Source organism: Pholcus phalangioides, unplaced genomic scaffold (genome assembly GCF_987345545.1).
Source record: "Pholcus phalangioides strain wild (caught in Gottingen) unplaced genomic scaffold, Ppha-v1.0 ptg000017l_1, whole genome shotgun sequence".
Lineage (NCBI taxonomy): Eukaryota > Metazoa > Arthropoda > Arachnida > Araneae > Pholcidae > Pholcus > Pholcus phalangioides.
In genome coordinates this window covers 8,857,514-8,881,008 of record NW_028301610.1, presented here as the reverse complement: position 1 = coordinate 8,881,008, position 23,495 = coordinate 8,857,514, and the positions used below count along the sequence as shown (strand labels likewise).

Genomic DNA, 23,495 nt, shown 5'->3' with positions numbered 1-23,495 from the left:
TTTTCAGTATGAACAGTAAGTAAAATGTACATAAAGTTTTCATAAGTACAGTATAATGTATTTAAACTGTTTTTTCTTTCAGCTAGATACATTTTCATTGCAACATTATGAGAAATGAATTTTTTTATTCCATCAATACAACACAGTTTTCAGAAGTTAAACTTCACGATTTTTTTCAAATGTTAAATATAATGTCAGTTTTCTGTGGAATGAAGGGGTTTGTTATAATTACAGGGTTCCCAGCAACCTGGAAAGTCAGGGAGAATCAGGGAAAGTCAGGGAATCAGAAAACAGTCAGGGAAAGTCAGGGAAAATATTAAATATTTGTCAAAAGTCAGGGAAAATTTTGAATTCTTGGGAAAAGTCAGGGAAAATCTGAAGGGGAAAAAATCGAAGAGGATATATCTACATTCAAGTAGTTTATCTTCACCTTTTTCCATAGAAAATTATTTTTCAGATACCCTAGGGGAGAAAAAAAATTCCTTATCAGCATTCTCCTCCAGATCCCCAACTGAGAGATGTCTTATCAGTTGAAGGGTGGGATTTTATGTACTGGAGAATAATATTAATATTGGCCAAGGTCACTGAATCTGCCCTCCAAGTAAATAGATGAAGAGATGTAGAGGAGAAACCAAAGCCCCTTGTAACTCTTAATGCAGCTTTGGGAGAAACCCTCCCTTCCATTGTTGAAAACAAAGCCAATACCAGCTCTAACTTCTTTTCTCTCTGTTCTGAAAAAACATTTAATCCTCTTGCTTTTTTTCCTTTCCTGTGAGTAGAGAACCTTGCAGAGTATACATGCATTTTTCATTCAAAAAGTATCCTGGATTTTCAAAAAGTTGAGTTGATGGGTATACAAGTGACTTCAAGCTGGTAGCTAAACAATCTGCAATTTATTTAAGTAAGTCAATTTTATTCTTCAGTTGTGCTTTTTTTTTTCTTTTTAATTGAGTGTTTGCTTCAAAGTAGAGATGTAAAATTCTTGTGAGTAATATTTAGGAGAATATTCTCTGGAAGGACTACTATTATAAATAATTTAAGAGTAATACTTATTATTTGTGATGAAAATTTACTCCAGTAGTTTATAATAACAGTCCTCCTAGATTGTAGCCCAGAGTATTAAACTTTAAAAGCAAGAAAATGAAACCAGCATGGCTGAATTGAACAACTTGCAAAGAAATATGAATGATAAAAAATTCAAGTCTATGAACATTTATGAAAATAACAGTCTGTGTCTTCTTAGAATGAAAGTATTAAGGATGATAAGAATTTAAGATTTAAGTAAGGGGATTATAAGAATGACTTCCTTTGTCAATCAACTTTGGTTTAATTTTTTGCTTTGAACTTATTTATGAAAATTTATGTGATTTTAAAAAGAAATATTGTAATCTTTAAAGGTTTTCAAAATCTTAATAAAAAACTTGAAACCTCTCACTATGACTGAGAATATTCTATATTCTCAAACTAAAAGTTGCCATTATAAGGTGAATATTCCAAAAAATTGTTTTGTTTCATGTTTTTGGCAATGAAAACTGAATTATATTTCATAATAGTAAAAAAATTTTTAATTATAGAAAAATGAATATTCTATATTCCCAAATTTTTACATCCAGGAGATGCAAATCCAGATAACCTCACATCTCTACTTTAAACACAGTATCATACTTCCCTTAATATATGTTTTTTGATATGTAGCTTTAATATGTGATTTTGCATTCTTTTTTATAATTTTTTGTGTGTTTCTATATCATTGCTTTCTGTTATAAATCAATAAGCAAAATTGTTCTTTATTTCAAATTTTATAATTGAGTTTATGAAGTGAAATTAAAACTGAGTTTAAAACGTTGTTTTTAACAATTATATCAGGTTATATCTACTAATTGAATGCTCAAATACTCCATTATATATTCTTATTCACTAGTGTGAGGTCTGTTTTATTCAGTGTTTTTTTTCTAAATAAATTGACCATGGACAGATATAACAGCACTCCGAAAAATCACCAATAAAAAAGGAAAATACAAAACTTCTAGTTTTGTGAGAAGTTTTGTATGTGTATTTGCCTTTTGGTTGGTGATTTTTCTGAGTATTATTACGTAAAGTTTACTTACTCTTCCAAATATAACGATTTTGACATCTGTATGTTTTGAAAAAGCTCTCCTCCCCAAGTGTCAGTGTTCCAAAAATTTAACATTTTACAAAAACTATGACAGTTTTTTTCCAAAAATTCAAAAAATTTTCTCAAAGATTTATGACAGAAACCAGTATGACATTTTATATGCATCTGTTGCTCTCTTCACAGTTTGTCCTCATCTTATTCAGGACTGTAGCGTGTCTTCTTGAGGCCCTGGGAAGGAAGTATATTGGCACACACAGAATTCTCGTACATTTATATAAACACATGTATTTTTAAGTTGAGTTACAGGAATGGTTGTTTTATGACCTATTGTTGTAATATGAATTCTAGACTAGAGTTTATTGAGAATATAGATACATTGTGATTGGATCTTATGTTATTATTTGTATGATTAATTGTGTGATATAGATCAATGTTTCCTAAGTGGGCAATATCGCCCACTGGATGACAATGGAATGATCCAGGAGAGGCGGTAGAAGGCTATGGGTATAATCATGGCTGCCAACTTTTGAAAATGAAAATTTTCTTGCGGACCTGTGTTTTATACTAAAACCACTCCCTAGTAAATACAAAAGGGATTTTCCACACATAAAAGTTAAAGCATAGGGATTAAAATCCCTACTCAAAAATTGAAGTTAAATAAAATAAGGATTTTACACACATAGAAGTTAAACCCTTGGTGGGAATAAAATTCCTACGAAAAACACAAGTGAAATTTGAGGCCAAAGCTTCAATGGTGATTGAAGTCTTTCCACCATGACCGATGTTTATGTCCGTAACACAACTTATACAAAAAGAAAAAGTCAGACCTTTTCTGTAACGCTTGATGGGGGAGAAAGGAAATTAGCATCTTTAAAATAGATTAAATATTTTTTTGCTTATCAGTATTTGTTATGACGTATGTAGCTTCAACAAAAGAGGAAGTTTTCTTCATCATTTTTAGTTTATAGTAGGCATAAAGCAACTAAAAGGCCATCCCTAGTATATTTGACATTTAATATTAAACAATTTACAATAAATACTTATAAATTCATAAAATAGGACAAAGACATATGCTAATAACAAATTAATTAAAGACTAGGGTAGGACAAAGACAAGGTGGATTTTACGTTATCCAGGGAGCACCACGAGGAGACCCACCAACCTATTCCCCAAGAGGAAGTTTTGATCACATGCACGTCACTATAATCTTCAGTTATTATCCATTACTATCGGCTGCTAAGCTATTTCCCTGCACTATAAGACAAACAACTTTTCTTGTTACCATCAGAGGGTTTGTAAAACTTCCTTAAAAAAGGAGAATTTCCCATTATTCCACACATTTACGACGTGTGATGTCATTTCGGAAAGGGGAAAAAACAGGCAAAAAACTTTTGCCCCACAAGAAATTCCTTAGGGACTGTTTTCAGAAGCGAGGATCCTTTTTGAATGAGGTGAGAAATTTTTACGGACAATTGGAGATTTTTTGCAATTTTTGTAAAAATTCAGGAGATTTAAGAACTTTTCAGGAGGTCCTTAGAGAGATGAAGCTAAAATTCTGGAGACTTGGCAGCTACGGGTATAACATAGGATCCTATGGGTTTGCTTGGAAACAGCGACGTGACCACAGAAAAAAGATTGCTACCGCAGGAAGTAACACATCGGGGGGGGGGGGGGGTAGCACACCAAGCTCTTGGTGAGTATGAAAAAGGCTGTGTTCAGAATCAGCAATAAAATGTATGTCCCAGTCTAATTAGTCCTCGTGTGCAGAAAATGTTCGACAAAATGATCAGCTTTAGTTGGTAGGAGGCAGTGAGAGAAAGAAATTATCTGAAAAAGGGATTGATAGAGCAAAAAGTTTGGGAAACTGGTATAGATTCATTATTTTTTTTGGGGGGGGGGGCTGTGTATCTACAATTCTTTTGGAATAACATTTTATTTCTTTTAGGCATTTGATGTACGTTATTTAATTTTGATGAGGTTCTATTTTGTTTCATTTCTAACCGTTAATGAAATAATAACCCAACTTTAAAGAAAGATTTAAAAAAATTGTTTCCCATCCCACACAAAAGTATAGGCGCAGAATAAAATTTATGTAAATTTTAATGTGCCACATAGATTTACATCACCAAGGGGCGTTTCCCACTGTTGCTACATGAACGTTGAATATTTTCATGAGTCAAGCATCATTAATATTAATTTATAAAACAAGAATTTATTATTCATAATATTGTGAATAGTTTTGGGGGTGATGTAGCCCGGTCGATAAGATACTCACCTAAAGTACCAAAGGATGTTTAGAGGTGTCGCGAGTTCGATACCCGGTTCGTCCTTGTCAGAAAACTTTCCTGACACAGGGGTACAACAAAAATACGGCGACTTGACCGCAGCAAAAAATTGCTACCGCAGGGAGTCCCCCATCGAGGGGTTAGCGCACCAACCTCTCGACGAGTATACAAAACAAGCCTGCCGTTCGGAATCAGCAATAAATTGTAGGTCCCGGTCTAATTAGCCCTCGTGTGCAGAAAATGACCGTGGTGCGACAAAAATGATCAAGTGAATAGTTTTAATCAGAGTACCCATTGAAAACAGTTATGTGCCCTTTGAGAATGATGGTGTGATTTAAATTTTTTGTACAGTTATATACTTTCGCTCGTAGAAAAATCAAAATCCAGCTTTCGTTTACTTATGTAATAAATTTATTCTATTAATTGCTTTTTTTAAACCTATTCCTAAACAGTTAGAATTTTATAAATGTTTTTTTAGATATTCATAAGTATAATACTGTATTTAAGGTGAAGTTATTACGGTAGTCCTTCCGGAGAACATTCTTTAAAAGATTATTAAATACAATTTTTCATCTTTAAATCACATTTCAATATTTATAATATCAATCCTTATTTTTTTCATTTCAGTATAATGGCAAAGAAGACAAAATTTAACAAGCAGTGGCTGGATCCTGATCTGTATCCACAATTCAATAATTGGCTGAGTGATGTCCATGGCAACATTCATGAAGGCTACTGTTCTGTTTGCAGTAAAACTTTTTCACTCAGTAATATGGGAATAAGAGCTTTGGAATCACATCGTAAAAGACCAGGCCACTTGAAGAATCTCAATGCAAAATGTCTGCAAATGTCTGTTTCTAGCATTTTTATTGGCAAGGAAAATCCATGTAGTCAAACTCCTTCAACTGCTGAGATTTTTAAAGGAAAAAACAACTGTAAAGTTCCAAGTGCAACTACTTCAAATTTGGATTCGTATTTCTTAAAAGATAATGCTTTGAAAGCTGAATGTCTTTGGGCAATGCAAGTTGTCAGTAAGAGGATGTGCTATAATTCATGCTCAAACATTAGTGAACTTTTCAGCATCATGTTTCCTGATAGCCAGATTGCCAAGCAGTTTAGCCTTGGGAGCTCAAAAGTAGCTTATTTAGTTTCATATGGTTTAGCGCCATATTTTGTTAATACACTAATGGATCGCATCAAGTTATGTGATGATTATGTAATTTGTTTTGATGAAGCCTTTAACAAAATAATGCATAAGGGTCAAATGGATTTGGTGATTAGATTTTGGGACATCAATCGGCAACGAGTGTCAACCCGTTATTTAAATAGCGTGTTTCTGGGTCAAGCTACTGCGCAAAACTTATTAACAAAATTTGTGGAAGGGTTATCTATCTTACCTCTTTCAGGTCTCCTTCAAGTATCCATGGATGGCCCCAATGTAAACCACTGTTTTCATAAGAAATTGAAAGCTGAATTTGAAGAAAATGTCTTGAATTCAAACGAGAGAAAACTTCTCGACCTTGGAACCTGTGGGTTGCATGTAGTACACGGATCCTTTAATCATGGTTTGAAGGCTGCTGGATGGGATTTAAACAACTTGTTAATGCATATGTATTTTTTGTTTAAAGATTCTCCTTCTCGTCGTGCACAGTTCACTGATATTACAGGCAGTAAATTGTTTCCTCTGAAATTTTGTAGTACTAGGTGGGTTGAGAATGTGCAATGCTTGGAAAGAGCTGTCGATATTTTTGACAATGTGAAGAAGTTTATAGAGAACAAGTCTCTCTCAGGTAAGCCTGCTACCTCTGTTGGCATTGCAGTAAAAGATCCCCTCATTAAGTGCAAGATGAGTTTTTTTAAGACTGTGGCCTCAGAATGCGAGTCATTTCTAAAAAGATTTCAAAGCTCCAAACCTCTTGCTCCTTTTTTGTTTGAAGCTTTTCAGGATCTCATGCGCAAACTTATTGCAAGATTCATCAAGCCTGATAAGTTGGAGGCTGCCGCTTCTGCAAAACAACTTCTCGAAATTGATCTGGATCTGGTAGAAAATTTGCTACCTATTAGAAATATTGATATAGGCTTTGCAGCAAGAAAGCTTCTTGCGCAAACCAAAATTAATGACAGAGATGTAGGTGAATTTCGCCTGCAGTGTAGAAAACTGTTAGTCGCTATTGTTGGAAAGTTGAAGGACAGGAGTCCTCTTAAGTATCCTATAGTTCGGGGTCTATCAGCATTAGATCCATGGATAATCAAACACAGTCCAAAAATTGGCATGCTAAGGATGGAAGTGGTGATCCAAAGTTTATATTTTTCAAACCGGATAAGTGATAATGTTGCCGAGAAATCTAAAGTGCAATACATTGATTTAACAACTGCTGCCAATTCTTGTTTCAAAGATGAATTTGAAAATTTCTGCAAAGCAGGGTCAGATGAAATTGGCTTAGACAAATTCTTCTCGGATATTTTAGCTTGTGACAAGAAATTTGTGGAATTGTGGAAGGTTTTCAAAATGTGTTTAATTTTCTCACATGGCAATGCATCTGTTGAAAGTGGCTTTTCCATAAACAAATCTTTGTTGATTGAAAATTTACATGAAAGCACTCTAATAAATCAAAGACATGTGTATGATGCAATTTCAGAAGCGGGTGGAATTCGTGCCATTGACATCAACAAGAAACTTCTCTCATATGTTCGAGGTAGTCATAGAAGATATAAACAAGACATGGAAGATGAGCAAAAGCTACAGCAGCAAGAAGATGAAAAAAATAAAATTAAAAAGGAACAAGAAAAAAATATCAAGGACTTGGAAGAAAAAAAGAGACAAATTAAGAGAAAGGCTAAGTTGGAGGCAGAATCAATTGAAAATGAATTGAATGATTTGCGAAAGAAGTTTTGTAAACAATAAATGTAGTTTGAATGAAAATTTTATCAAATTTTAATTTCGTCACATTATTACTACTGCCTTTGTTTATGTAATTGTTTCAGGTTGTTATTAACATCTTAATTCTTTTTCCCCCATGTGTCTCGTTACTGGTTAGTCTTGAAGTTCTTTCATCTATATTATATGTTGAAACAATGATTTGAATTCAATTATCTCTGAGATTTTTAAGGAAACTGGTATTGTGTGTGTGGGATCATATATTGTTCTGTCACTTTGGTTCCCCCCCCCCCGAATGAAATTTCTGGCTACGCCGCTGCATGGTGCGTGACAGTGTATGCTCTTTTGGTCAGGGAAATTTTTGAATCTGGTCAGGGAAAATCAGGGAAAGTCAGGGAAATGATCGAGCCGATTTTGCTGGGAACCCTGAATTAGCATTGACTGTATACAGGGTTTCTCGTAAGTCCTAATTCTGCATTTACCTTATCAAGCCTTTGTCGTAGTAGTATGGTTCCAATTTAAAAAATGCTCAAAATATGTTCAAAAATCACTGTTTTCACTCTCGAAATTGGTATGATAAGGTCAATGATATTGTATAAATAAATCTTTGTATGGTCTGTCTTTCAATTAAAAAATTGTTGCTCTGTCTCTTCTAAAGCCATAAAAAATGCACATTTCCAAGTGCAATATTCATGGAGATATTTCAATTTAAAAATTGGAGAAAAGTTGGAGAAGAACAGCATAAACTAATGGAGAACATTTCCTTCCTAACTTTCCTCTTAATTTTGAGTCTAAATATCTATTTCACTCAGAAACGTGGAATTTTTTTTTTTTTGTTTACCTCAGGAAAGACAGGTCATCAACTTATCAACTTTCTAATTGGGAGTTGGAGGACAAGGAGACCGTATAAAAATTAAAAATTTTGCTTTTTGATGCACTATTATTTTCACTCTCAAAACTGGTACAAAGGGATTGAACATATTTTGATTATTTTTCAAATTAAAAGCATAGCTCTATGATGAACAGTTGAGAGATAAAGGCTGAATTGGGACTTACAGGACACCATCTCACAACAGTTGTTTAAGCAAATTTTTTTATTACTATTTATTAGCTTATTTTTATGTTTGTGTTTATGTGATTTGTTTTCTGTTATTAATTGTTAATAATTTGTTCATCAGGTATGATCAGTGCAGGCGTAGATTGGCTGGTGTTGTCTGTGAGGTTGGACTGCGGCAACGAACTTACTATGTATTAAGTGGCTCTGTGCTGTCAGTCTGGATGAAAATTGAAAGCGTGCTATCCTCTTTAGCAGGTTCTCATAATGCAAAATTGCAAGTTGTTAGACTGAGAACGCAAGAGAATTCACGAATCGTTGGTTTGTATAATATATACATATAAATTTTTTTTTCCGAAGTAATGATTTTTTTTTTCACACATTAATGATTGTTTTTTCTTATTTTAAATTTTACACTCTGTCCCAAAAGTTTATAGAATCTTGAAAAAAAGTTGTTTTTCAGATTAATGAAAATAAATGTATTTGTGAATGTGTAAGAAACATTGTATTACAGACCACGTGTGATTTACGTTCAAAAGCAAGTTTGAAAGAAAAAACATTTTTAAACCAAAATAAAAGCAAATCCCCATATAATAACCTTGTAAATAAATTTTTATCAAAGATTACTTTTTGACAGTTTTAGATTGAAAACATCATAGCTCACCCCTTTACAGCTTTTGGAGGAAAAAAATTAACACTTATCTGTGTGCTCTCTATAGAGAGAAAAATGAACCTTTTTTGTGTTATTCAATGGGACATATCCTTTTTTTTGCATTTCTTATAAAGTTGGGAAATTCTTGATATGAGGTTTTCATTATATAAAGGTGACAAAATACCAATGAAGACTGTCCCAAAAATTTATGGAATAATCAAATATAGTGAAACCTCTATATCTCGAAACTGATGAGACTGAAGAAAAATTGAGAAAGATGTTTATTGACTATACATTATAATTTCTGACAAACACATGTTAATAACTGATAGTTTTCCATTATTTTGAACCACATCAAACAAGTGATCTTTCATTGAAAGAACTAAACTTTGAAAAAGAAGGAGTTTTGAATCCAAATTATGTCATTTAGTTAGTATGGCATGTTTCAAGGAGTTTATCAATCTGAATTGTTGCCCATTGGAGTAGCTAGTGTAGTATAGTCATTGTGCTCCTCACACTTTCTAACTGGCTGAAATCAGGACTTGCCAGTGGCCAGTCCAGTAGTCACATTTTCTTTTCATTTTGAAATAGGTTTTCTCAATGTTGGACCACATGCATGGGAGCATAATCATGCTGAAGAACATTAGTTCTGCCCCTTAAAATTCAACCAAAAAGAATGAAAGGATTTTCTAGTGTGTATGTATTTTTGTGTGCCCTATCTTCTATCTATGATTGTTAAAGATATGTGTCCGTGGAATGTTGAGACCACCTATAATATCACAGAACCTCCACCCTTGATGTCTGCTGAAGAATGAGTGTAGTTTTCTCTGAAATCAGGACCATTTAAGTTACATTTCTTTTTGTCACTGAAAATAACATTCTGATCCATTTCTTTCCATAAGCAACATGGTTTTGAGTTCACTTTAACCTCTGAAAATGTGACGTGTTGTGTTTGAATGTGGAGTTTTGAGAGGGCTAGTTGACAGACAGTTTTCATATGATCCTTAGAACTAGTTTTTTTTAATTCTTAAAGCTGTATCTGATATATATTCAGTTTTTTTAATTCTTAAAGCTGTATCTGCTATATATTCAAACCAGAGGCCCAAGCAATTCCACAAACATACATCACCTGGGTAGACAATTTTTTTTATCAGCCTATCATCATGTGAAGTCATATATCAAGGTCTTCTAAACCATGATTTTGGATGGTAAAGCATCTTACTGGCTAAAAAACGATAAATTATGCTTTTGCAATGATTTAAAGTCTTTGAAAAATATTCAATAGGCATACTTTGCACACTTCAATTTCAAAATTTTGTTAATCTTGTCCAAAGAAAGCTATGTTGCTTTTGCCGTATTTTGAACAAGATTCTTTTGCACCTTATTCCATCTTACTGTATTTATAGGTTTCAATCCTTGCAGCATGATTACGTGTTTTAAATTTGCATATGTTCAATAGTTTCCATATACTTATGGGACACATAATTTTAACAAATTAACAATTTATTATTAATTGTTAATTGGTTATTAATCCAATAAATTCAATTTTTATTATTTTATTGAAAATGTTCTTTATATTATTAAAAAAAAATTTTTCTGTGAAGAAAAACAAGTTTATAAACTTTTGGGGCATAGTGTATTTTATATTTGTTCTGCAAAAAATGTACGGCAGCTGACACCATTGTTTATAAAATAAGACTTGAAATTTTTTTTTTTTTTTTTTTTTTGAGTTTACTAATTACAGTGGTTGAGAATAGCACAAATTTATAACTACAAAATAATTTTATGATCAACAACCTCTTTGACTTATTGTAATTCTGCACACTTTTGGGTTTCAGAAATCTTGAGAAATACATTAGATTTTTAACTTGTGTTCATAACAACCTAGTCTGTATTGTTTCATTGATTGAAAAGAAAAATCACAGCTGTTGTATTTTATCTTCTAGGATGTCTTATTCCAGCTGCAGCCATTGAAGGTCTAATTGAAGTCTTGAAAGATGAAGCTGCTGATGTTGAAGAGGAAGAATTCTGATTTCAACATTTTGCTTTACTTTCCCTTGTGTCAGAAATGTAAAGTGAAGTCAGCAAGCTGCAATCTGTGGTTTGTGATAATTTAAAAAAATGTACAGGGTGTGTTGTATGCGCTGGTGTTTGTGTAGTATGGTTTCTCTTGCTGTATTGCACTTTTATTTATTGTCATATAGCAAATTTTAGATTTTGTGAGGAAGTAGAAGTGTATATTTGCTTTATTTGCATGGAGGATGTGTAGAACATCTCCATCTGCTTAGATACTTTAAGTTACTATTTTTTTTCCGTGCATCATGCTCAAACACATCAGTTCCATCAAGCTGGCATGTGTGGTACAATCCAGCTTAGGATTATACTATCATATTGCTTTGTAAGCTTGAAGTGATTTTACCTGTTGTGCAGGTACTTTTTTTTTTCTTTCGAATGTGTGAATACTTTTGAGCCTTGAAATAGGTCATGGAACTACTTTTATCAGAAGAATAGTAGAGAATTTTCGCAGGAGGGTACACAAAAAGTATTTATTGATAGTAGGTATTGTTTCCTACATTAGTTATCTAAATTTATTAGATCTATCCAAGATTTGAAAAGAATTAGAAGGGCAGTTTTCATTTGTAAAAAATGTTTTCTATATGAAGTTCAACAGTTTTTAAATTAATTAAAATTTTCAAAGGTTTAATTGACATTTCATTAACTTGCACAGTAAGAAACTGATTATTATTTGCACATAGTTAAATGTTTTTGTTCACTCACAGAATACAATTTCATGTTATGCTAGTTCCTGAAGTTTCTTTTGCAATGCAAGCATGTCTTCATTCATCTTTGTTTTTATTCTCAAGATTTTATGTTTGTGTGGATAATTGTGAATTGGTATTTGTAATGATATGAAAATTGACAATTCATGTTCGACGGGTGGAGGCTTCTCGTGATATTTTTGATGAGATTATGAGATTGTTAGTTTTCGGTTAGAAAATTATGTAAAAAATACTGTTCTATTATTTATGCATTGTATTTTTGTTAGTATTGTTATATAATTTGCTTTCAGAAAAGTTTGTCATGATTTCACTTTTTTGAAGCAATGAAGAATGAATTATTGAACTATGAAGCTTTTGACTTTTCTTTGATTATGAAAATAACCAAAGTCAAATGATGTTTTGACATATGTCCTAATTTTTTCATAAGGATATGGGGGAACCCCCCTTTCAACTTTTGATTCTAAAACAGTATGCTTTCACTAGATCTTAATGCGTTCATCAGATTATGATTTGCAAATGAATATCATAATATACAATTATATACTTCCTATTTCAAAATAAAATAGAGGTTTGATTGATTTTTATTTTGAAGAAATTATTTTAATTTCAGATCTATTTCAGCTATTCAAATTTATAAGAATATAAAATTTGAGTACAGTTTTTTTTAACTAGTTTTCAATTTGCACAATGATTTCACAACAATAAAAGTTACCAGATGCTTAAGTTTTTCCTTATCTATACATTTTTATTTTTCATGATTATCATTATAAACCTTTTGAAATGAATTGCTGAATTTTGATTATTAAAATTAAGGAATAAAATCTGGATGACAAAATATTGATGCAATGAGAGTCCATGTAAAAACAAAGTTCTCAAAAATAGAGAACTATAAAAATAAGAACTTCTACAAAACCTTATTTTTATTTGAGAGACTATTAGAAAGTATGAGTGAATTCTATACCGAGCTTTTATACACTTGGTATGGAATCATCCTGTGTGTGTCTTTTCCCTTTGCAATTTTTTTTTCTTAAATATTTGAGAATTTATTTGGAATATTATGGATTTATTTGAAACATATATTCCTACTACTACTGTATAAATTCAATGACTGCCCTTCAAGAGTTTCCTTTATCCTCTTTTTTATTGGTGTGAATTTTATTGTCACTTCAAAATTAAGGTTATTCTGCACATATTTAATTTACTTTCCAAAAATTCCTTAATAATATACCATATATCAATGGACCCTGTTGAGAAAATAAGATGTTTTATATGTATCAATTTTTTTTCTCTAAAGGCCTTGATATCATAAACTTGTAATGTATCTTTTGTAAACATTTTCGCACAGTATGTATGATCGCCAGCTGAAAATTCAAATTTTATTTTCTCATTGATATTTTCAAGACAACTTATGTGAACATATAAACAGTTATAAGTTGTATTTTTATGTTAGCTTAAATTTTTAGTCTGTTGCATATATATATATATGAAATATATATATTGTTGAGGGAATGCTTCATATGATTTTCTTCCATCAGAAAATGGTGCACTCCTGCTATATGTACATACATTTCGAGTTTTCACAAAGTTTGTAGCGAAACCATTTGGGGAAATGAAGGGAACTTTGTATTTCATCATTAAAAAAAAAAAAGGGGGAAAATGTCCATGTATATGTTTGCACTGTTAATATTTTCTTTAGTGTTAGATTTTTTGATACAAATTAATGGGTTAATGTGGAAAAGTTTTTCTTTTTTTTTGGGTTTCAGGCTGGTCTGAAACCTGGTGCTTTCTAGTATGGTTTCAATGTGAGCGTATGATGTATGTGTTATGGTAGAAGTGGTCTTTCCCACTCAACCTGTGGCACTTTTTTTCCCCCACAGTCCTAGTAGAGCATTGTTGCATAAGTGTTAATGTGTACTGTTATAGTGGCAGTGTATGAGTCCGAGAAATGTGTGCAACATTGTAGATTTTATATGTGTACAAATGATCATATATTGGCACAAACTAACTTACCACTTGTGTGTATTTGTATGTCATTCGATATACTGGACGACAAACATTCGTCTTGAACATCTCATCTGCTGCTATTGTATCTCAGTAATTGCAAATTGTCGTTACCCAGCATTTTATGTAAACTTCTTCCAATAAACATTCTACATTTATTTATGATATTATTATTTGAAAATTCAAGCAATTTTTATTTTTATAGTCTTATTATTTGTAAAATTAGATCAGTTTGATTCCATTTAGGAATTTAAAAAGTTCCTAAATGGAATCAAACTGAATTCAATCGTCACATTTCTACACAAGGCCATGATATAGATAATAAGCAATGTGAAAACACACACAATCATGTCGGTTGAGAGGGCCTTCAAGAAGCATGGGCGAGTTCAGGCAATTATTTTAATGCCACCACCAACAGTTTGTATTCTTCCAGCAGCAGTTGCATTGTTTGTTTTTGGAGATTCCTTGCCTGATAAGACAGCATTCAATCCCCTAAATTTGATGAAGTCTGCCCCCTGATTTGACAACCACTGCGACATGGCTGTTTTAACCTCATATATGGTCATGGTACCGACCACCCAGATGCTTTTTCAAATGCAGGAACATGTGCTAGATCAGGACTGTACGGAAGGTGATCAAGTTATTCTCAGTGAAATGAGACGATGAGATCTTTGGTTCGATTAGCCACATGTGGGTGAGCATTGTCATGAAGCAAAATAATTCCCTTACTCAACATGCCACGCCTTTTGTTTTTGATTGCACGACTTTCAATAATTTAAGCGTCCAGTCACAGTTTCATAGAGAGCATTTCTGGAAATTTAAGGAAACTCATTAGATAATGACTAAATCGTAAAGCGTCTGTTCTCCCTCAATTTTTCATCAACTTTCTGCACCAAATCTTCAGTAATGACAGAAGGCCACTTCATTCCTCATCATGAACATTTGTGCAGCTATCTTTAAAAGCTCCAATTCATTTCCGTACCATTCCATCACTCATATGTTTACTCCATACACTTCACTGATCTCACGATGAATTTCAGCTGCTTTCGTGCCTGTAGCACTAAGAAAACGAATCACAGCGCATATTTCAGTTGGCGGCATTCTTAATCTGCAGAGGCATTTTAAATACTAACAAACTTAAACATGGTTGAATGTTTCCATAATGGCATCTGTGGTTTTTCCAATTAGATGTAGGTACACAGCGCGCATGTGCGGAATTGCCGACCGCAGCGCTGCAGCAGCAGAATGTCAAAACGATACTTACTCAAAAAACACGCCTTGTATGTATGTATATATATATATATATGAAGAAAGCCAAGATTGATAATTTTTGTCTTTTTAATACTTTAATTTTTAATGCCAAAATACACTGCTCAAAACAATTAGGAGAGCACATGGTTTTAACAAAATTACGCAAAGATGTATACCGATAAGTAACATAAAATGAATCATCCATAATTTAAAGCCTAGCAGGAAACTGAAGAAAACTTCATATGCAAATCAAAGTTCATGACGTCAAAACCCGGAAAAAGGAGATAGGGCAGAAATCGGGATGTTGCAGAAACGTCTGTTTTACTGCCGTAACTGTGAAATTCGATTGCGCAATATTGTTTTTTGAGACAAGGTGACTTGAGGATGTCTCAACAACGTGATTTACCGGAATCCATGGCATGGCGTGTTATAGGCAGACTGGAATCCGGGCAAACACAACGTAGTGTCGCGGACGCTGTTGGAGTTGCCAGAAGTGTTGTTGCAAGGCTGTGGAATCAATTCCAAGAAACAGGAAATGTTAGACGTCCACCAGGGCAAGGTCGGCCACGCGCCACTACAGCAATTGATGACCGGTATATACGGTTAACAGCCCGTCGAAACTGAACAGAGAATGCTACGCAGCTGCAAAGGCGGTTGCTCTTGGCAACAGGGTGTCCAGCCAAACAGTATGTATTCGGCTTCATGAGGGAGGGCTCTATGCACGTAGGCCAGTGGTCTGCATTCCGTTGACCCCACGCCACCGTGCGGCCCGAAGAAGATGGGTTGCTGAACATCGAGATTGGGAGCAACATGATTGGAGCCAAGTGCTGTTTACAGACGAGTCCCGATTCAGTCTGGAGTGTGACACCGGACGTGTTCTGGTATGGAGGGACAGGGGCACTCGATATAACCCAGCATTCGTTCGTGAAAGGTCACAATACAGACGAGCTGGTTGGATGGTATGGGGTGGAATCAGCATAGGTGGACGTACGGACCTGCATATCATTCGGAATGGTATTTTGACGGCCCGAAGGTATGCAGATGAGATACTGCGACCTTCATGTCATCCCTTACGCTGGAGCCATTGGAGATTCCTTTGTTTTCCAGGATGATAATGCCCGACCGCATAGAGCTCGTCTGGTGGAGAACATGCTTGAAGCTGAAACAATACAGCGTATGGAATGGCCAGCGTGCTCTCCTGACCTGAATCCAATCAAGCATGTTTGGGACATGCTCGGACGACGCATTGCTGCGCGACCAAGGCAGCCTGTTACTGTCCGAGACTTGCAGATTGCACTTCTTGAGGAGTGGAACAGTATTCCCCAAAGTCTGACCGATAACCTCATCGCATCCATGGGAAACAGGTGTGCAGCAGTCTTAGCTGTTCGAGGAGACCACACGCCCTATTAAAAACTCATGCATCATGTCTAAACAGTACTTTTTTTTATCGTTTACATGTAACCAAATTGTTGCCCTAAATCATCTTTTCATGTTTTTTCCATATTTTCAAAGAATTAAAGCTTAATTCCAAATTTTTTTATGTCTTTTTTCTGTATTGCGCATTGTTACGCGTGTGCTATCCATTGTATGCCAATACGTGGCCGTCTCGCACGGTTTTCTTCACTTTTTTGCTTGCTCCCCTAATTGTTTTTAGCAGTGTATATACATGTGGTGTGCATGTCACAAATGGGCAGCTCAAGCTTAATTGCTGCTCTTGCAAATGGCTGACAGTGCTTTACCATTGGGGACCATTGTTTGAATGAGACTATAGACAAGTATGTTCGTTCTTCCTCACGTAGTCCACATGTCACGTCTGCCCTTTATCCAGAGAATCTGATCTTTACGACTATCATTTCGACGATATATCTCTGAATTGCTTAATTCCTCTTTTTCGGATTTCCAAATTTTTTTCAACTGCTGTAATAAAATTTCTCCTTCCTTCTCTTAATTCAAAATTTGAACGTATTTTTTACAAGTTAATCTGCGACATAGCGCCTCTTAATGCATATCTGTTTTTCATCAAAAAGTTAACAGCCCCTCTGTACACATTGTCAACTACCAGAAACTTTAACCCATTTTCTTTTCCACTGCTCCCACTTCACGGTTCATTGTATATCAACTTTTCATGCACCCTCCTTCCATCAGTTGCTGGTTCGATTTCATGGGGTCCAATCTTCCTGACTATTTTACATTTTGAAAAATTCATTTCTCTTAGCAAAAAGTTTATTTAACTTCTCCCTCGTCTTAGGGTCCTTTCCAATCTATACACACACTCATCCTGGGACTACAACTCACAAAAGTGATCTAGTATCGTTCCCTAGATCCGAAGACTTTTTCCTTTTCATATCACATTTCCATTGTTTTTGTTCTGGTAGTGAGAGAGAGAGATCTACTTTGCTGTATTTCTTTACATTAATATTTGAATTCTTATTTTTAAAATTTTCTCTCAGCCAGGGAATGGTCATTGCAGCTGATAGCCCTGCTTAATTCAATCACAACCCTTATGATGGAATGCATTCTTGTTTCTGGTATTATTGTCCCAAAGCTCTGTCTCCCTCAAGTTTTCATAACATCTTTGTTGGCAAGGTATGGCTCAAAAGCACGATGTCATGTGCAGAGCCATATTTTTAGAGAGGCTTAGTGGGCTATAGCCCAGGGCAGCAAATTCAAGAAATGAGTGGTCAAGAAAATTAATATAATAGGAGAAAGGTGCCAAAATTTACAAAACTATAAATACGCCTCTCCCCAGAGAGAGAGAGAGTGACAAAGTTTGGAAGCCTGTGAGTGACCAAAACAAAGTGACCTAGAAAGCAGGGGACCAGGTCAAGAGTGATGAAAAAAGTAACTAAGAAACAAAGGCATGTTTATACAGACTGTAGCCCAGTAAAGTTAAAAAATAAATGATCAAGAACATGTAAGAGACAAGGATGAGAGAAGGGTGGCAAAATTTTTGTAGCGAACAGTCAGCTGAACCATAAATTTGTCTCTGGTCAAGTGAATTTTTAGTATTAGAGGTTTTAAAAGATTTTGGTGCCTAACTAAAGCTTAATCTGCCACCCGGTGCACCACACCCTCTTAAGCTGCCCTTGCATACAAAACAAACTGATTAAATGAAGAGAGGTGATAATTTCTTTCCATATTTATTAAACTTACTTAGATGATCAGTGATTATACATAATTACTCTTTATAACAATAATCACAGATTAAACAATGTAAACCCTTTATTTGGCAATGTTGTCCTCAAGCAACACGTGGTTTTATATTTTTCAAGTAAAGGCATTGTATATTTCGAGCTCATATTGACATTGATGCTTATAAGCAACTTTAAAACATTCAATTTTTACTTGAGTTGTTCATGAGAAGTTACTACTACGTTCAAAAAGTTCTGAGCCTTATTTTATCACAAAAAAATGCATACAGATAGAACCTGTTTATTTGGTGTTTCCTTCGAAGTAACTACCATATGCAATTGTGTATTTTTGCCACTGTTCATGAAAAGATGTAAATGCGGATTGCTGGCCTTTTGTCACATCCTCCACTGCCTTTGTTGCTGCTCGCTGTACTTCTTTGGAACCTAAGAATTCTTGCCCTTTAAGCGAATTCTTTATCCAAGAAAAAGGCATCCAATTCTGTTTCTTTTTGGATTTCTTCAGAAGTAATTGTGTCTATGGATATGTGTCTGATCACTGATGCTTGCAAGATATATTCATCATCAACAGTGTTGACTTGTACATCTGTCAATGGTAAGGAACTTCTCGACAAATAGTCTACATTTGCATGTTCAGATGATTTTCTATGTTTGATGTCATAGTCGAAGTTGGAAAGGAAATGTGCATACCGCAACATTCTTGTATCTGACAATGCTGGAAGTTTTTTCTCTGGATGCAAGAGAGTCATCATTGGTTTATTGTCCACTACCAATGTGAATTTTCGACCAAAGATGTAATCATAGAACTTTCTGCATGCCCAATATACAGCTGTAGCTTCTCGATTGAGCTGGCTGTAATTTTTCTCGGCAGCTGTTAGTGATCTTGAAGCGAATGCAATAGGACGTTCACTTCCATCAGGCATAATATGCGATAATATTCCGGATAGACCATGTGGACTAGCATCAGTAGCCAAAGTCACTGGAAATTCTGGAGTAAATGGTATGAGGACTTGGTCACTAGCAATTTCAGACTTGATTTTTATCCATGCTGCTTCACAATCAGCTGTCCAGTTGAACGGCTTCAATCGACTTTTGCGAAATCGTCTAAACCCTATGGTTATCATGAATGTTAAATGCAATCCATTCCTTCATACGGAATATATCCATTCCTTCATATGACTCTTGCGAGTCATATATACGGACGTCTGGCAACCCTAGACCCCCATCAATGTTTTTGTCGTATCAGAGTTTCTTCGCCACCTATGACAAAACTTTCCAAAGCAAGCTCCGTGGGTGCACCAGCGCTCGTTGAAAACGCGTCCTGCGAATGCAAAACCACTGAACACACTATTGATCAATATTAAGCCGTGTGCACAACAGCAGCGTTGCGACGCATAGCAATAGTGGGCTGAAAGCAGAGCAAAAGACCCGAGCGACGTTGAATGGAGCAAGATGTGATTGATCAAGCAGTTCGTTCAGTCGGTTTATATATATATATAACGATAGGCGCCGACTGTTGAAATCTGCAGTTTGCCGTCGTAATCGATGCGCATCAGAAGAAAACGCCATCTTAATAGAATATGTGCATGAATGAGCCCATTTCTTTACTGATTGCATTAACGCGTGCAGCAAAACGTACTGGCGCAGGTAAAATAAAAAAATGAGAAGAAACCACTGTACAAACATAGTCCAGCCGATTTTCCAATTCGTAGGGAAGCACATAGAAGGTTGATCCAACTTGGGGACTCTAAATGAGACAATTCTCATTTTTGTTTTTGCCACACTATAAATTCGCTATACAGGACCCTACTGCAAGATGTGGGGCCACTGGACCAGTGTTTCTCAACCTTTGGAATCCCGCGGCATGGTTGATTTCTTTTCTTGGTTGGGAGGCCTGGACATACACAAGATTAATGAGAAATAAATCTGTAAAAATGAAACAAACCACTCACGGCCGTTTGGCGGATGCCAGAGCCCGGCGATTGAGGAACACTGCACTAGATCATGGAGGAAAGAATAACAGGAGGTGACATCAGGCACGAAAATTGAAGCCGTTGTGGCAACCCAATGCGCTGACAAGTAAGCCCAAACAAACCGCTCTTTTCCCTATACTTAACATGTGTTTTTCCAGATCGAATTCTCTTAAAATATTAATAACTAAATAAATTTAAGCACCATGACTGTTTAATGCATCTTCAGGTAATCTACATGATCCGATAATGGGAAAAGATAAAAGTTTATCCTTGTATAAGGGGTTTTTATATTTTTAATTTATTTTTGAAAGGGGAAGATCATTTTTCACTCTCAACTCGTCATAAGTTTTTAGTTCAGTGCCTTCAATTTATTTTAAAAATTCGATGTATCACATTAATGTCTATGGAAATATGATTAATTAAAATAATATGAAGCTCCAATAAAATGCAATTTTCATAATTTTTCTTTTAACTGTTTATTTTGCCTTTTTGTTTCGTTCATCATTATCATAGATCCGGGACATTTTGAAAGTGTTTGAAGCCTGTGGGCGCTCGTCTTAAGCTTTACATGAGGAATTTTGATTTCTGAATCAATCCTGAGGTGCTCGAGCACCTTCTGACAGGGCCGTAGCTAGGATTTTTGCGACCCGGGGCAAACAGGATTTTGCCGCCCCCGTGCCTCAAAGTACTGGAAGTGATCGAGCGTCCTCCGCCACTGTGTATTTATGGTTTTGCTGCCTGTAGGCTGTACAAATTTCGCCACCCTCTTCTTCCGTTCCACTCTCATATTCTTGAATACGTATGATTGAAATATATGCCGCCCATCCGAACCTTCCGCTATGTAGATGTAGTATTGAGAAAAAAAATATTTAAAATAAAAAACTTTTTTTACGAGCCGTGATAAGTCATCTTTCTGGCCTATAGTATTTAGGAAAATAATCACTTGGGCTGTTTTTTTCCCTTCTTCATTTTGCACCTATTACTTTGCTTTTAGAGTGATATGTGTACGAAAATTTGACTAAAAACAGTTTCGAATTGAATATGAAATCTAAAATTGCCTGTGCTCAAGTTTTTGTTGTTCTACCTGGACTGGAAGTATTTCTACAATATTTTAATATAAACAGCTGAAAGGCATTATATATGCTAATGTTTTGCATATATAATGTTTTTCGCAAAAAAAAAGTCAGATTTTTTCAAACATCGCTTGTTCAAGTGTCTTTAAACATTGTGTGTGTCTCTCTCAGCACTGAGGTATTACATGCTTTGGCATAATTTTTTAAAAACTAAAATGCCGAGAAGGAATTTTGGGGCACAACATATGGGTAAATTTTGGTTACTTTTTGCAAAAGGTTCCATGTTGTTGAAGTTAATATTCGAAAACAAATAACTAAAATTGTAAAAGCTCTCGTTCAATTGTATAAATATATCCACAGAATTTGAGGGGGAAAAATGGAGTTCCTAACGTGAATAGTAAATTTTTAAATGATTTTTAAAAACGGGGATGTTTCTCATAGGAAAGCATGGGAAGCCACGGTTTGTTTGGGCTTACTTGGTCCCTTTAATAGAGCGATCACTGGCTTCATCTGGCAAGATTCCAGATTCCCCATGCTTTCTTAACAGATGTGCTGGTCGCGTCACCTCCTGTTATTCTTTCCTCCGTGGCACTAGATAGACCAAGAGACCATTCGAGGGACAGATTTCGCATATTCCTTTTCCTATTCACATATTTCGAAGTTCAATATCAGACGCTTGTTATTTGCTCTATCGTCATGCTCAGGTTTTGTCTAGATCAAGCATCTTCAATTTGTTGCTCGCGAGCACCATGGTGCTCCCCAAAGCACCCAGAATGCTCTCGATGCTGGTGTCCGATTTGATGCTTGCAAGCACTTGATCAACGTTTCATTTAAACACTGTACGCATAGCATTCAATGATTAAAATCCAGATTTCATGCATTCGTGTGTTAAACATGACGTAAGAGTCTGTTCTTTTAATGATGGGTACAGGCAGTGCTCGTGACTGGAAAAAGTTAAAGACCTCTGGTCTAGATCGCAAGCATGTTACGTATTCCAATTGTTCTCTTTTGTCAGCTGCCTCCCTTGCATAATTCATGGTTTATAGGCGGCTTCCCAAGAAGTTTTTTTCACCATATAAAAGAACCACTTTAAAGCATAGGTTTTGTGCGCACAAATCCATATTTTAACGTGACTTTCCCGTGTTGGTAGACATTCTGAACGTGTACCAATTCGTTAGAAATTCCGCAGAGAAATGTGGGCAAGGTGCATGTATGCAGCAGCCAGATTTTCATTTCACGCGAAATCTTTTTTAAGCACGGAAAATACCTCAGATATGCATGACTATGTCCTGTTTGAATATTGTCTTGTCACTCATCATTGTTGTCCCTACTCCTTTTCGCCCCAGTGGAACATAGTTTAAGGGGGGAATTTAGTTGAGGGGGAAAACAAAAACTGATGGAAGAAATTCACACAAGAAAAAAAATTTAAGCACGTGAAAATGGATTTTTTTCAAGGACTATGAACCTTGTAATAATTCATGAATATTCAATGCAATCCCAACCTGTATACTTTTTGTGGGCTGTATATACAACGTCTAGAAACCCTGTAGAGACCCCCCCCCCCCCAATCACCGTTTTACCGCATCAGAAAACTCATGGCACCTACGATGAAACATTTTTTCCGAGACAAGTTCCGTGAGCTTGACCATGCACTATGCAAATGAAGCCATCCCGACCCACTGCGCTGAACCACTCAAGAACCTGTTTTTAAATCACAACGTTGGGGGGGGGGGTAGATGGAAAGCAAGGTTTTTGTGTGCTTGGGCATCGAGTAGAACGGCAGGTTTAGATGCGGCTTTACAGATTGCCTTCTGCGCAGACAAACAGATCGGCTCCAAGTTAATCTTCTCTCTCACATGCCTATACGAATTCATCGTTATGGTAAAGATCGATTCAATTTAAAAAACACAGTGTGTGTGTGCAAGAAACTCTCAAAAAGACCAGATGTTTTTTAAACCGATTTCCGTAGTATTGAGAGAGTCTCCCGTAGCTCTGTAATTTATAGTTGCCGTCCGAAGCAGTTGGCAACTCTGTATATCTCATTTTATTGTGCAGCTGACTTATGTTGACCCTTGAACAGAAAGAAGTTGGCCACCCCTGCTTTATGGTAACCACCTTTTCCAGACACTTTATTAGCAACCTTGAGTATTGAAACTGCTTTTTGGCATATAGTGAGTATAATTCAACCAGTCATCTGGCCAATTAATTTCCCCTTATGCTACCATAGCAGAGTTACATGTCCTGACCAGATGATTGGTTAATAAGATTATTTCTCACCTAGCT

General features: G+C 35.4%; 2 protein-coding genes across 2 annotated transcripts in view; both read left to right on the top strand.

Moving 5' to 3' along the window:
* LOC149072216 (protein strawberry notch homolog 1-like) overlaps positions 1–13,924 on the top strand; it is a 128,745-nt gene extending 114,821 nt beyond the window's left edge. The window contains exons 29-30 of the mRNA XM_089246654.1: positions 8,458–8,654; positions 10,932–13,924. Coding sequence (XP_089102780.1) covers positions 8,458–8,654; positions 10,932–11,017 — 283 coding nt within the window. The 3' untranslated portion in view covers positions 11,018–13,924. The remainder of the gene's footprint in view (positions 1–8,457; positions 8,655–10,931) is intronic.
* On the top strand, positions 829–7,405 carry LOC149072217 (uncharacterized). The gene is made up of 2 exons (XM_089246655.1): positions 829–901; positions 5,029–7,405. The coding sequence occupies exon 2, from the start codon at positions 5,033–5,035 to the stop codon at positions 7,304–7,306; it is 2,274 nt and encodes a 757-aa protein (XP_089102781.1). The 5' UTR covers positions 829–901; positions 5,029–5,032; the 3' UTR covers positions 7,307–7,405.
* Positions 13,925–23,495: the final 9,571 nt, after the last annotated feature.

Bases quoted from the DNA above. Each gene is read 5' to 3' on its own strand.
- LOC149072217 (XM_089246655.1), top strand. From the start codon at position 5,033: ATGGCAAAGAAGACAAAATTTAACAAGCAGTGGCTGGATCCTGATCTG.